The sequence below is a fragment of the Rattus norvegicus genome, chromosome 5 (assembly GCF_021556685.1).
Source record: "Rattus norvegicus strain SHRSP/BbbUtx chromosome 5, alternate assembly SHRSP_T2T, whole genome shotgun sequence".
NCBI lineage: Eukaryota > Metazoa > Chordata > Mammalia > Rodentia > Muridae > Rattus > Rattus norvegicus.
Genome location: NC_141538.1, coordinates 36,750,331 through 36,765,134, shown reverse-complemented (window position 1 = coordinate 36,765,134; position 14,804 = coordinate 36,750,331). Strand labels below are relative to the sequence as shown.

The 14,804-nt window shown below is 38.5% G+C and overlaps 1 protein-coding gene across 1 annotated transcript in view; it reads right to left on the bottom strand.

The window, feature by feature from the left end:
* Positions 1–14,804, bottom strand: part of Mmp16 (matrix metallopeptidase 16) — a 244,950-nt gene that overhangs the window by 14,476 nt on the left and 215,670 nt on the right. The window contains 1 exon segment of the mRNA NM_080776.4: positions 1,104–1,254. Within this exon segment, the coding sequence (NP_542954.2) occupies positions 1,104–1,254 (151 nt within the window).

Here is a 14,804-nt window from a genome sequence, read left to right as displayed (position 1 = left end):
GAGAGCAACAGGGAGAGAGCAGTGAGAGTAGCAGTGAGAGCAACAGGGAGAGAGCAGTGAGAGCAGCAGTGAGGGCAGTGAAAGGAGCAGTGAGAGAGCAGTGAGGGCAGTGAGGGCAGTGAAAGCAGCAGTGAGAACAGCAGTGAGAGCAACAGGGAGAGAGCAGTGAGAGCAGCAGTGAGGGCAGTGAGAGGAGCAGTGAGAGAGCAGTGAGGGCAGTGAGGGCAGTGAGAGCAGCAGTGAGAACAGCAGTGAGAGCAACAGGGAGAGAGCAGTGAGAGCAGCAGTGAGGGCAGTGAGGGCAGAGTGAGAGCAGCAGTGAGAACAGCAGTGAGAGCAACAGGGAGAGAGCAGTGAGAGCAGCAGTGAGAACAGCAGTGAGAGGAGCAGTGAGAGCAGCAGTGAGGGCAGTGAGGGCAGTGAGGGCAGTGAGAGGAGCAGTGAGAGAGCAGTGAGAGCAGCAGTGAGGGCAGTGAGGGCAGTGAGGGCAGTGAGAGCAGCAGTGAGAACAGCAGTGAGAGCAACAGGGAGAGAGCAGTGAGAGTAGCAGTGAGAGCAACAGGGAGAGAGCAGTGAGAGCAGCAGTGAGGGCAGTGAGGGCAGTGAGGGCAGTGAGAAGAGCAGTGAGAGAGCAGTGAGAGCAGCAGTGAGGGCAGTGGGGGCAGTGAGAGCAGCAGTGAGAAGAGCAGTGAGAGCAACACGGAGAGAGCAGTGAGAGCAGCAGTGAGGGCAGTGAAAGGAGCAGTGAGAGAGCAGTGAGGGCAGTGAGGGCAGTGAGAGAAGCAGTGAGAACAGCAGTGAGAGCAACAGTGAGAGAGCAGTGAGAGCAGCAGTGAGGGCAGTGAAGACAGTGAGAACAGCAGTTATATTATTAAATGTAGTAATTAAATTAACTGTAAATATGTTATATAAAATACACTGTGACAATATTTCTGCCACACTAACTCTTTTGTTTATATATATATATGTATATATATATATATATATATATATATATATATATATATATACATGTCATCATTCACTATGAATGTCTATCTCTGAATAGGAACCCTGATTTTCCAGTCATTAGTTTACGGCTAACATGCCACCTACATACTGACCGGTCGCCTTTGAAGAAATAGGTTTTGCCAACATCTTCCCACCATATGGCAGAATCAATACCATGAGGGGGGATTCCATTTCCAAGGGTAATCAAGTCATGAGGGTATCCAGGTTGAAGAGTTGTGTCTTTGAACACCCAGTATTTGTTACCTGTATAACATAAGTGTAGATATAGAATGAATTAGTAAAACATCAATCACAAGATACCTGTCAGCTTAGTGCATGGATATGACTATGCAAGAGCTCCTGGAAATAAATCAGTCATTTTTACACCTAGAATATTGATATTCTGGCTCAAACAATAATGGGGTTTTTCAAAGACAGATATAGTGAATAAGTACCTAAGTAGTCTAAATATAACAGTTAATCTAAACATAAACGAAAACTACTTCTTAATAGTATGGTATAAATATGTGTGTTAAATTAAAAACTAAATTTATAGCTTAGATATAAGGAAACCATTTTATGTCAAAGATTCTTTTCCTGGTTTATCAAAGATCCCACATCTATAAATTGCTAGCATTTTTCTGTGCTTTTTATATATTGTACCTATTTGATTTTGTGATGATAACATCTACTCTATTAGAGCATTCCCAGTGGGTTGATAAATTCCTTTTATTATGTAGGCATTTCCAAGTAGCTTTTGTCAAACAAAGCTCTCCTCTTTTGACTCTGCACTTATTAGAATTATAAAACTTATGGATTAAACAAAGAACAAAGAAAATTTAACCCTAAACTGTTCAAAATTGCAGAGTAGAATATAAAAACAGCAGGTAGACTTTAGTCAATTATGCTGATATTTGTAAATTGTCTAAAGAAAACATACCTCTCACACATCACTCTTTTGGCATACTGCATCCATAACCAATTTAGTAAGATAAATCAATTGTTTCAGAGATAGGGAATATTTATTATTTTAGAGTTAAGGGCATTTTTAGGGGTACCAGTACAAAGGGCTGATTGGTTATAATACAGCACTGATTATTAGGTGGGTGGAAAGCCAGAGTGGTGGGACCTGTCTGCTAAGTTATGGAGGCTTGCAGAGAGCTCTAAACAAGGTGATTTTTCAGACAAGGCCAGACAAGGCCAGGCATCCATATTCAGGGACATTCTCCAGTCAAAGACAGGCAGAGACAGGGAGGCACCACTGAGAAAAGGTGTTCCCCAATTTATGCAGAACTCAAAAAGCAATCTGATCAGGGGAGATGGCTACCTTAATAGCAAGGTTCTCCAACAGCAACCATTTCTTACATCACTGAAAGTTAATTTTAACTTGACATTTAACTGAGACTTTCACTTTTAGGATCATCAGTACTTCAACTAAATGATCCTTCACTGTGATGTTTTTAATGAAAATCACCACCATAGACTTATATATTTGCAAGTACAGTTCTCAGGTAGTGAACTCTTTGAGAAATATCAGAACAATTAGGAGGTTTGGCCCCATTGGAGTAGTTGTGGCCTTCTTGGAGGTGTGTCTCTGAGGGTTACTTTGGGGTTCAAAATACCTATGTCAGGCCCAGTGACTCTTGACATTTTGTCTGAGGATCAGGATGTAAAACCTTCCCCAGTGTAAGGGATTGTTGGGGGGGGTGGGTAATGGGGGATGGATGGGGAGGGGAACAACCATATAGAAGCAGGGAGGGGTTAGGGGGCTGACAGACAGGAGACTGGGAAAGGGAATAACATTTGAAATGTAGATGTTTATAGAACATTCCATCCTAAAATAAAAAGATATAACTTCTTCTTAGAACATCATGGAACCTTTTCCAAAATTGACCATATAATCAGTCACAAAACAGGCCTCAACAGATACAGGAAGATAGAAATAATCCCATGAATCATATCAGATCCCATGGAGTAAGACTGGTCTTCAATAAAAACAATAATGGCAGAAAGCCATATTTTGATTTCTTCCCTTCCAATTTGTATCCCTTTGACCTCTTTTCGCTGTCTGATTGCTCTGACTAGGACTTCGAGTTCTATATTGAATAAGTACGTAGAGACTGGGCAGCCTTGTCTAGTCCCTGATTTTTGTGGGATTGCTTCAAGTTTCTCTCCATTTAGTTTGATGTTAGCTACTGGTTTGCTGTATATTGGTTTTACTTTGTTAGATATGGGCCTTGAATTTCTGATCTTTCCAGGACTTTTATCATGAAAGGATGTTGAACTTTTTCAAATGCTTTCTCAGCCTCTAATGAAATGACCATGTGGTTTTTATCTTTCAGTTTGTTTATATAGTGGATTACATTGATGGATTTCCGTATATTAAACCATCCCTGCATCCCCAGGATGAAGCCTACTTGATCATGATGGATGATTGTTTTGATGTGTTCTTGGATTCTTTTTGCAAGAATTTTATTGAGTATTTTTGTATCAATATTCATAGGGGAAATTGGTCTGACGTTCTCTTTCTTTGTTGCGTCTTTGTGTGGTTTTGGTATAAGAGTAATTGCGGCTCCATAGGATGAATTTGGTAGTGCTCTATCTGTTTCAATTTTGTGGAACAGTTTAGACAGTATTGGTATGAGGCCTTCTGTGAAGGTCTGATAGAATTTTGCACTGAACCCAGCTGGGCGTGGGCTCTTTTTGGTTGGGAGACTTTTAATAAATTGCTTCTATTTCTTTAGGAGTTATGGGGTTATTTAGATGATTTATTTGTTCCTGATTTAACTGTGGTACTTGATATCTGTCTAGAAAATTGGAATAGGAATGGATTAAAAAATGTAGTGCATCTACACAATGGAGTACTACTAATCTTCAAAAGCAATGACTTACATGAAATTCATAGGCAAATGGATGGAACCAGAAAATATCATCCTGAGTGAGGTTACTCAATCACAGAAAATCACATTTGGTATCCACACATTGATAAGTGGATATTAGTCAAAAAGCTCAAATTACCCAAGATGCAATCTACAGCCACAGGAAGCTCCAGAGAAGGATGACCAAAATGCAGATGCTCCCACTCCTTCTTAAAAGGGGAAAAAATATTCACAGGAGGGGATATGGAAGCAAAGTTTAGAGCAGTGATTCAAGGAATGGCCATTCAGAGCCTGACCCACATGTAGTCCATTTATATACAGCCACCAGAACTAGATAAGATTGATGAAGCTAAAAATTGCATGGAAAGGGACTGGATACAGATCTCTCCTGAGAGACACTTCCAGAGTATGTCCAATACAGAGGTCAGTGCTAGCAGCAAACCACCGAACTGAGAACAGGACCCCCTTGGGGGGAATTAGAGGAAGTATTGAAAGAGTTGAAGGAGCTTGCAACCCCATAAAAACAACAATGCCAACCACCCAGAGCTTCAGGGACTAAACCACTACTGAAAGACTAAACATGGACTGACCCAGGGCTCCAACTGCATATGTAGCAGAGAATAGCCTTGTTGGGGCACCAATGGAAGGGAAAGCCCTTGGTCTTGCCAAGGTTGGAACCCCAGTGCAGGGGAATATGGGGGAGGGAAGTAAGGGGGATGTATAGGGGGAATGCCCATATGGGGGATGGGGAGGGGAGGGAATGGGGGCTTATGGACAGAAAACTGGGAAGGGAAATAACCTTTGAAATGTACATAAAGAAATATATGATAAAAAATCTAAAAATAAATGTAAATAAGAAATAACCAATTTAATAAAAAAAAATCCTTCAGCTATTTTCCTAGCTCCATATTTTCCTGCATGCTACCATGCTTCTTGCCATGATGATAATGGACTAAGGCCCTCAACCTGCACACTCAAAATTAAATCCTTTCCTCTATCAGAGTTGTATTTGTCATAATGTCTCTTCACAGCATTAGAATACAGCTAGTATATTCAATCTTCTTTGTAGATTAAATTGACCAATTAAAGTAGTTACTTTTTTGAGCAACTAGGAAGACATGTTATATTGTTCCTTTGCCCTGTAGAGTTTGTTTTTGATCTTGATTTCTTGTGTCTTCAACAACACATTAATATTTATATTTGTTTCTCGTTTCTTAGTATAAATATTGATTGTGCTTTTCACCATGGGTTCTTATCTTGTTATCTGAAGGTTTTGGTACCTTTGGAGGATAGGGACTGGTCAGTTGCCATAGTTCCCTAGAGGCAGGCCCGCTCTGCTCTGCTGCCTGCCCACTAAGGTATGAATAGCACTGGCACACAGTTCTTCTATCTGTTCTGCCTTTCCTTCACTCTAGGAGGGACTGGAATCCCATTGAAACCACAAGTCAAAATCACATTTCTTCCTATAAGTTATCTGTCAGGATTTCTGTCACAGAGAAAAGGAAAGTGGCTACTAAAAATCACAAAAGCAAGTCTGTAAGAGCCAGATTAAGAATTCCTGTAGTGGGGTTGGGGATTTAGCTCAGTGGTAGAGCACTTCCTTAGGAAGCACAAGGCCCTGGGTTCAGTCCCCAGCCCCGAAAAAAAAAAAAAAAGAATGCCTGTACTGTAGACTTACAGTATTACCAAGATACATCCTTTCCCTCAAAGAATTACCCCCCTCCTTTCTGCTGAACAGCTTTTTGATCAGCCATCCCCTTTGGGATTGAGATTTATAAATTAGTGTGATTATGTCATTGCCAACAAATGTTATGATTTACTTCTTTTTATAAAATTTCAATCTCCCCCTCAGACAAGCATTATAATACATTAGAATATCCATGCTACATGTCTAGATTCCTGTGCAGAGAACACCATGAAGAGCCCTTTCAGCAAGAGGAATTGGGTATATCAGTGAACTGAAAGATCACTGGAGTACAATGAGCAAGGAAATAACACTAAGAGCCCAGCATTTGCAGTGCATTGGTAAAGCCTTCAAGGTAGTCACATCAGGGAAGGAACATGATGAATTTTAATTTTCAAAAAACTTGTTTGGGGTCTTTTCACAAGTGTTCTTGACAGAAAAATATAAACAAAAAACCAATCTCTTGTAAGAATAAATTAACTAAATGAGTCCATCAGATAACTAACTTTCCCTGTCCTCTGATGTGTGCACTAGAGGCACAGGAGTAAACAAGGCTGGCAACATTTCCTGTGTCATAAGGCTCACCATCTAGTGAGGGGATGAGGAGTAGGGGAAACTAACTTAAATCAAACAAAATAACAAATAAAACAATTTTGAAGAGAGAAAAATGATCATGTTGAATAAAAGGACATTACTATGATGGAGAAATATTAGGGGCAATTTTGCACTGAATGCAGTTAAGATCAGCATTCATTCTTTCGTAGGTATGAATGTAGAGGTGTCTGAAGGGGTATCATTTGCCACTTGTGTTTGCACATGCATGTGCACATGGAGGCCAGAGGTCAACAGCATCTGTCATTTTTTATGGACTGTCCACCTTGTCTTATGAAAGTCAGTCTCTCATTGGTCTGGGGATTAGTGAAGTAGGCTAAGCTGACTGGCTAGTGGTCACTCCAGAAATACGTGTCTTCACCTTCCCAATGTTGGGAGTATATTTCATAACAATCTCTAATCAATATTGATGTATATATAAATTCAAAGATAATAGATTAGTGAAGGCTGTTTTACATGACTGAAATGTTGAAAGCCAATGGTACAATGGGACAAAGTTTACTGTATGGTTAAGCAAAAAGCAGGTGCAACTGAGATGGTAAGGTACAAGTGAGGACAGGGACTTCCACAGGAGTTTGGATTTTATTTTATTTTATTTTTTTATGTTCAAAGAGGTAGAAAGTAACTGACAATTATATAAAATGGTTTAGTCAGTTTGACCAAAAATGCAAAAGAGTGAAGAGGAAAGGAGAAATGCACTCATGTTGTATTTTGAAGTTGGAATTAATGGGATGACTTGGTTACGGGATGAAACAGAGATATCATAGATTATTCTCAAGCCATGCTTTATGCAGATAGACAAGAAAATATGAGTATTATTGAATAAGAAAATAAGACTGTGGATAGGTGAGAGCTCCAAATTCAAATTAAGAGTATGAGATATTAGGGATATACATCTATAAACAAGCAAGAAGACATAGTTGTATTTGTCATTATAATTATAATAACCTGTAGGCTATAAGCCTAAAGTGGCATTTGACAATTTAGGACCACATGAGAATTATATAGCAATTACAGAGAAACAACAGCTCGACTTCTAAAAAGAAATGTGTTTTACAAAGGGACCACTTGTAGGAATAGGAAAAAGTGGTCAAAAAGAGGAAGAAGATACAAAGCTGAGGGTTGAAATAATAGAAATTTCAGAAATGGAGAGACAGAGATATGGAAAGAAAGAACACAGGTGAACAAACTGGGTCTCCCTAGTGCCAATGTCAGTGGCTCTGGAAACCAAATAGTATATACTATGGAGGATTTTCAGCAGTTAACTTATAACTGAAAGGCTGACATCTACCTATGACCTCTATCCGAGTTTCACTTGGTCACAATCTGATATCCTGACAAAAAGGTAACTCATGGGAGAAATGGTTTATTTCAGCCCACAACTCCAGATTTCCATCCTGGGGAAACTAGGAACATGAAATAACTGGTCATGGCTCTCAATCTTTCCTCTTGTCCTTTCCCCCTTTCTCCTCATTCCCTATCCCCTCTCCACATGCTTATGACTGGTCTCTACTTCTCTACTCCTTTATCTCTCTTTCTCTCTTCTCCCTCGCCTTGCCTTCTCCCCCTCTGCCTTTCTCTGTCTCTACTACCTTCTCAACTCCCCTCCCAATACCCCTATATAAGCTCTCTCTCTCTCTATATATATATATATAGAGAGAGAGAGAGCTAGAGTCAAGAGCAGTCAAGAGCAGAAAGTGAAGTGAGCACATTCATGCTCACTGTATTCAGGCCACTCTTTACACTTAACAGTTCAAACTCCAAGCCCAGGAAATGATGCTGCCCATAGAGGGTTTGTGTTTTCACATTTATTACCAAGTGATCTAGACATCTCCGCACACACATGCCTTTAGGGAAATTTATGAAACACACAGCCCCTCACTGAATCTCTTTACCCAGGGGATTCCAAGTTGTCAACTTGGCAATTAAAACCATCACCACCCAACTTTGTATTAATTTTATTCAGGCAGGGTAAATAAAACTTATTCCATTGATCAGATAATAAATCTTGTTTCTTTCTCTAGTAATTGTTCCTTGAAGGCCAGTTCTTTTGTCAGTAATAACAACGTTTTTCCGTTTTGTCTTTTATAAGCAATTACTTTATGCCTCATTTTCCATTTTCACTCGCAACTCTAAAACAAGGGTGAGGAGGAGGGATTGACTGAGTAAGGAAGCTGGACTGAAAGAGAGTAGGGCAAAGGAAGGACTGAGCTATGAATGGATGAGAAACAGTCAGGGAAGTATGTGCAGTTCCTGTGCTGTGGGTTATCAAGTCTTTGTTCCCTCGAGCTCAATTAACACATTTCAGCTTTTCTTCTAACTGAATGAGACAGCTTCTTTATGAACTTGGAGCATCCGAATTCTATACAAAGTATAACACCTACATGAACCTCCAAGCTTTTGAATCAGCATCCTGGCTTTTAGCCAATGAACTATGCTGTCTTCTAGACATTCTCCTTAGGGATTTAATGACAATTCTGTTGCTTGTATTACTGCAAATCTCCTTTCTCGCTAGCTTGCCTCTAGGTTGTCCCTTTCATTTATTTTTCTCAAGGTAATTAGAAAATTCTTCTAAAGTTTATTTTAATCACACACCAAGAAAAATTCCAGTACATATATATATTTATTGAAAGGCTCCTGTCAACGTGGCTTGCTTACGTCATCCTCACACCATGCACCAGCTACTTAACAAAAAGATGATCCCTTCAATATTTATTTTGATCTTTTCTGTGGGAGCACCCTGCCTGAATAATGTGATTCTACTGTATTGCCAAAGTTTCCTAGCCTTTGTCTTTATCATATTACTTAGTTAACAGTTTACAAGCTGACAGTCACTCTAAGCTATGAGAAATCACAAGAAACAAAATATTGACATGTCATATACAGCATCTGAAAACAATTTGAAGTGTTGACTAAATGGCTATTAGTGCAAAGCTCCATGCTTAAAGTGCAAGAGATATCATACACAGGACCACATATCTAGCAAAACAACAATGAAGACTATGTAAACAATGTGGACCGTATCAATTTTGAATCTTGAGAGCAAAGCTAGAAAATTATTATTACAATGAATAGCCCACCTGAGCCAACAGACACAGCACAGTACTGTGTTGAGAAGCCACGCAGATGTTATATTTAACTATGTTTTTGGAAAATGCCATAATAAGATACACATTTTCTCCAGGATCGATCATTTTAAATCAAAAAACTTTAAAGTAAGTGCCTCACCTAATGTCTTAATTTTTGACAAATTATGAAGAAAGGAAAGACAAAAAATGGCTTCACAGCACACGTTCTCCTTTTTCTTCTACCCTATACGGTCGCCATTAAAACAGGAGATCTTCAAACAATAGAAGGGATCTTATAAAGGGGCCACTCAACTGACTATGCTCAGACTTCCCGCATCCTTCCTTCCCTTTCATCTCATGTCTAATTAGGAAAGAAACTGTGGTTGCAATGCCCCCATGTCAGCTACTGAGAGTAAGCCTTTCCTCAGCTCAGCTCAACCATGGCTCTCCAGCAGGGGCATTCTGTACTTCACAATATGTGCATTAGTAGTTTTAACTTACGAGAAAACATTGTTGACGTTTTAAATTGAAAATCTCATTATTCTGTTAACCTTTTTTTTCTATTCAGTCTACACATATGATGTGTATATTTGCATGTACATTAGGATGCTTGTGCACACATTTGGGTATGTTTGCTCACATGTTTGATGGCAGGGTTTACATGCAATGGCTTTTTTGGCTAGGTCATGAAATAACCTCAGATGTTGCTTTCCTATTTTACCTTGAGACAAAGTCTCTTTTTGCCTCTGTGTAAGCTCAGCTAGCTCACCTGCAAGCTTCCACGGTTTTCCTGATCTCTTCTATCATCTCATTATGGGAGCATTCAGAATACAAGTCTCTGGGAATAGTATCAAGCTTTGTATGGATTCCGAGAATGAAAACTCAGGTCATCACATCTGTGATCTTTGGAGGCTAGGGAGATATCTCAGAATACTGTTTCTTTCCTTCTTTTTTTTTAGGAGTTATAACGTGTTTATTCATTGCACACATGAAACAAGTGACATATACCTATATCTCCTGTTCTCTACAACAAGTTTATGAAGAACAGTATAAAATAGTTATCACTTAAAATACATGCCGATTAGATAGGAAGCCAGGACAACTAGATCTCCACACAGCTGTGCTGTAAGAACATAGGTGGTTTAAACTTGTGTTTTGTTTATGAAAGCAATTTAGCTCATCTTACAGGAAACAAAAAGCAGGTGCTGAATTGTGAAAGTCCCAATCAGCTATTTTCAGCATGCCTCTTAATTTTTCTGTCCCTTGATTTCTTGTCTTCTGTGCCTAAGTCTTGAACAGGTAACCACTTCAGGGGATCAGAATACTGTTTCTTAAAAGCTATATGATGTAAATGTTTTACTATTGGTTCAATGTTTTCCATCTATTTAAATGAATAATCAGGTTTTTTTTTTTTGTTTTAAATGAACAAGACTTTATACAGTAGACCATGACTACTATTTTCCTGTTAGGAATAAACACTACTGAATATAATTTGAAATGTATTTAAATGTCCTTGAAAATAATAAAGCAAAATAAAACAAAAACCTTAGAAGCATTTGCTGTTGGTTTATAGGATGAAATGTTAAAGACCAAAAACATTATGGGAAACCATGGCCTTGCCTCTGGGTATTGTGGTCAAAATTCAAGGGAATATAAATTGAATAAGTGTCAGTGCTTACAATTCTGTGTGTTTATTAAGGACAGCAACATAATTCCTTCTGCATCTTAATGAGTTAGAAATTTCACATGACAAAACTGAGGTGACATGTTTATTCTTTAGTTTGTATTTGAGTGATTTATATTCAACTCACTTTATTTTTATGTAAGAGGTAGCTTTCGGCTTACATTGTAATCAACATGCCTGACTCCCATAGATATTATTGATCTGTGATGCAGAATAAAGATTTTGACTGTATCTAAAATGACATTGGCATGTTCTGGTCGAAGGGGAAAAGATTGACCTCATTGACACTGTATTGGAAGAGGCAAATGCAGTATCATCAAGTCAGAATTAACTGAAATACCCAAGAAAGGGGAGAGAAAACCTGTAGAGAACATATCCAGTGGTTAGGCATGGCCCTTGATTGAGGGATGAGACCACACACTCATCACAAAAATATTAACCCAGAATTGTTCCTGTCTAAAGGAAGTGCAGGGACAAAGAATGGAAGAGACCGAAGGAAAGGCCATTCAGAGACTGCGCCACCTAAAGATCTATCCCATCTGCAGAGACCAAACCTAGACACTATTGCTGATGCAAAAAGCACTTGCTGAAAGGAGCCTGGTATGGCTGTCTCTTGATAGGCTTTACCAGAGCTTGACCAATAGTTGCAGTCAACCATTGGACTGAGCACAGAGTCCCCACTGGAGGAGTTAGGGGAAGGACTGAAGGAGCTGAAGGGGTTTGCAATACCATAGGAAGAACAAGAAAATCGATCAACCAACCCCCACCCCCACCCCCGAGCCTTTAGGAACTAGGCCACCAACAAAAAGTAACACATGGAGGGACCCATGACTGTAGATGCATATGTAGCAGAGGATTGCCTTTTTGGCATCTATGGGTGGTGAGGCCCGAGACCCGTAGGCCTGTGAAGACTTGATGCCCCAGCATAGGGGAATTCTAGGGTGATGAGTCAGGAGTGGATGGGTGGGGGAGTTCCTTCATAGAAGCACTAGGGAAGGGGGATGGGATAGGAGGTTTGCAGAGGGGAAACTGGGAAGGGGTAACATTTAAAATGGAAATAAATAAAATAACCAATAAAATATATATTACATTTTTAAAAGAAATTATCAAAGATAGTTTTTAATTACATTTAAATAACAGATCAAAATAAGTATTATATTATAAATTTATTCATACAGTTAAAAATTCAATATCTGCTATTCAATGAAAACTTTTATAGTTTGTTTTTAAAAGTTATCAGCTTGAGAGTAATAAGAAGCATGGGATAGGTTAGAGGGAAGGACGTTGGGAGAAGCTGGAGAGATTAAAAGGATAGGGAATAATAAAAATTTATCTTACTTGAAGACGTATTTTAAAATAAGATATTTCAAACAAACAAAAATGATCGTAAGTTCCAAGAAAAGCTAAGAACGGAAGAGATAAGAACACAAATTGAGGAATGTGTGATTTTCATCGCATAAAACCTAAGAGGCAAACACGGTTACATACGCCTTAATTGCAGCACCCAGGAGACAGAGACAGGTGGATTTCTGTCAGTTTGTGGGCAGTCTGTTCTTCCAAGTGAGTTTTAGGACAGCTAAAGGTTATTTGGTGAGATTCTATTTTTTAAGACAAATTCAGCCCAATACCCCCCAAAATCACAACATAATTCTTTACACATCTTTAAAGAAAAATATTAAATTTCTGATGGCAATTTCCCTAGCACTAAGGGAAACAGATACACAGACTCACAACCAAACATTAGGTGGAACTTAGGTAGTCCTGTGGAAGAGGCAGAGGAAGGATTATAAAGTCAGAGCAGTCAAGAACACCACAAGAAAACCTACAGGATTAACTAGGGATCACAGAGACTGAACTGCCAACCAGAGAACATTCAGATAACTGACTTAGGCCCTTTGAAGATAAGTAACAGTTGTGCAGCTTGGTCTTCAAGTGGGACTCCTAACAGCAGGGGCAGGGGTTGTCTCTGACCCTACTGCCTGCTGTTGGCTCTCTTTCCCCTAAGTGGGCTGCCTTATGTAGTGCAAATAGAAGATGTGGCTAGTCTTACTGCAACTTGATATGCATAGACTAGTTGATATCCATGGGAAGCCTCCTCTTTTCTGAAGAGAAAGGAAGGAAGAGTGGATGGGGAGAGGAAAGAGGGAAAATGCTGCCAGGATATAAAGTAAATTAATGAATTAGTAAAAATAATTAAAATACTGCACATTTGTGCAAAACTTAGCACACAATATTTACTGGCTGAATTTTTGATCAATATCTATATATTCGTCAAGAAACTCTCAAAGGATTAAAATATTGTCAAAAAGACTTTCTCTTTTGGTTAGGTTGTTGTAGGCTTGTTAGTGGAATATTTAACAGCTTTGAAGTTAAGTAGGAGTGGAGGGCAACAAGTCTACCAAACACAAACTCTGAGATCGTGGGTAGGTCAGTATGTGGAGGATTTCCTAGCTTTGTTTAATGTAAACTGTCACTACTCAGTCAGAGTTGTTGAAATTATCAGGTTTAAAATGCATATATAGTGTCTTAGTTAGGCTTTTTACTGAACCACCCAGGGTGTTTTTCAGACACCAGGACGAAGGTAACTCTTATAAGCACAGCATTTAATTGGGGCTGGCTTACAGGTTTAGGATTCAGTCCATTATCGTCAAGGTAGAGCATGGCAGTGTCTATACAGGCAGCATGGTGCAGGAGTTGCTGAGAGTTCTACATCTTCATCTGAAAGTAGCTAGGATGAGGCTGTTAAAGCCCATGCCCACTGTGACACACCTACTCTGACAAAGCTACACTTCCTAATAGTACTACTCTGTGGGCCAAGCATATACGAACCATTCCATACAGTGATGTCAAATTTACCTACCACTTACTCTCTGTACTTACAGACCTCTCTCGATCAACATTAAATCAACATATTTCCCCTTATCGTTTAGGATATGGTTTCGTTTCTTTTGTCTATATGTCACAAGTTCATAAATAAACACCTAAATTCATAAAGTCACTAAGGATCTTCGAAGATTTGCTTTTGCAGAGTCTCTAGTATTACCCAGTAAGTAAAGAAATTTGATTTCTAGGCCGATGTGGTCACTGGAATGTGAATCTCAGATTTCCCTTCAAAAGAATATTTCCTATCAGATAAGTATCTTCCTTTGAGAAGTTAACAGACTTTCTGACAAACTTTATGACTGCCTAACCTGTGTCTGTCACTTGTCAGCAGTGTAAATAAAAGGATGTTGTGAAAGTTTTTGAAAATGGAAAATTTTTAGATATTCAAAAATATAGATGCTAAATGTCAGATTTAATTATAACTAAAAGAAAAATAATTTAAAAATTATAGAATTTTGAATATTTACAAGGTTAAATACAGGATATTAATGAAAAGTTTTAGCTATCAACTATTAAATTTTATTGTATAATTGAATGCTCCTTAGTAAGACCAATAAAACAAAGAGAATTAAGGCATTAGTATGGTATGTGTCATTAAATTTTATTAATTAATATAGTAATATATTAATATATTATATAGCTAAACATATATAAATGACTTTAATTAATTCATGTAAATTAGCACTTTAGGTTAAAATCAGATAGTTGTTGATATGTATTCTTATTAAAGTCTTCCATTTAAATGAAATTTTCTTGACAAAATTTTAAAAAGCTAGAATTCAATTAATATTTATCATTTAAGTAACATGACTCCCATGTTCTGTAGTTATTCTTTGCCTGCAGTTAGAATCCTGAACATCTATTGTAACCTTTATTTTTCATTACCACTCAGAGTCAAATATTGGTGACCATTCTCAGGTACTTATCGTAGATTTCTTTTAACTACTGCACTGTCAAAGAAACAAGCTACTTTGATCTTAAATTTGCTAGGCCGGGCACAAACT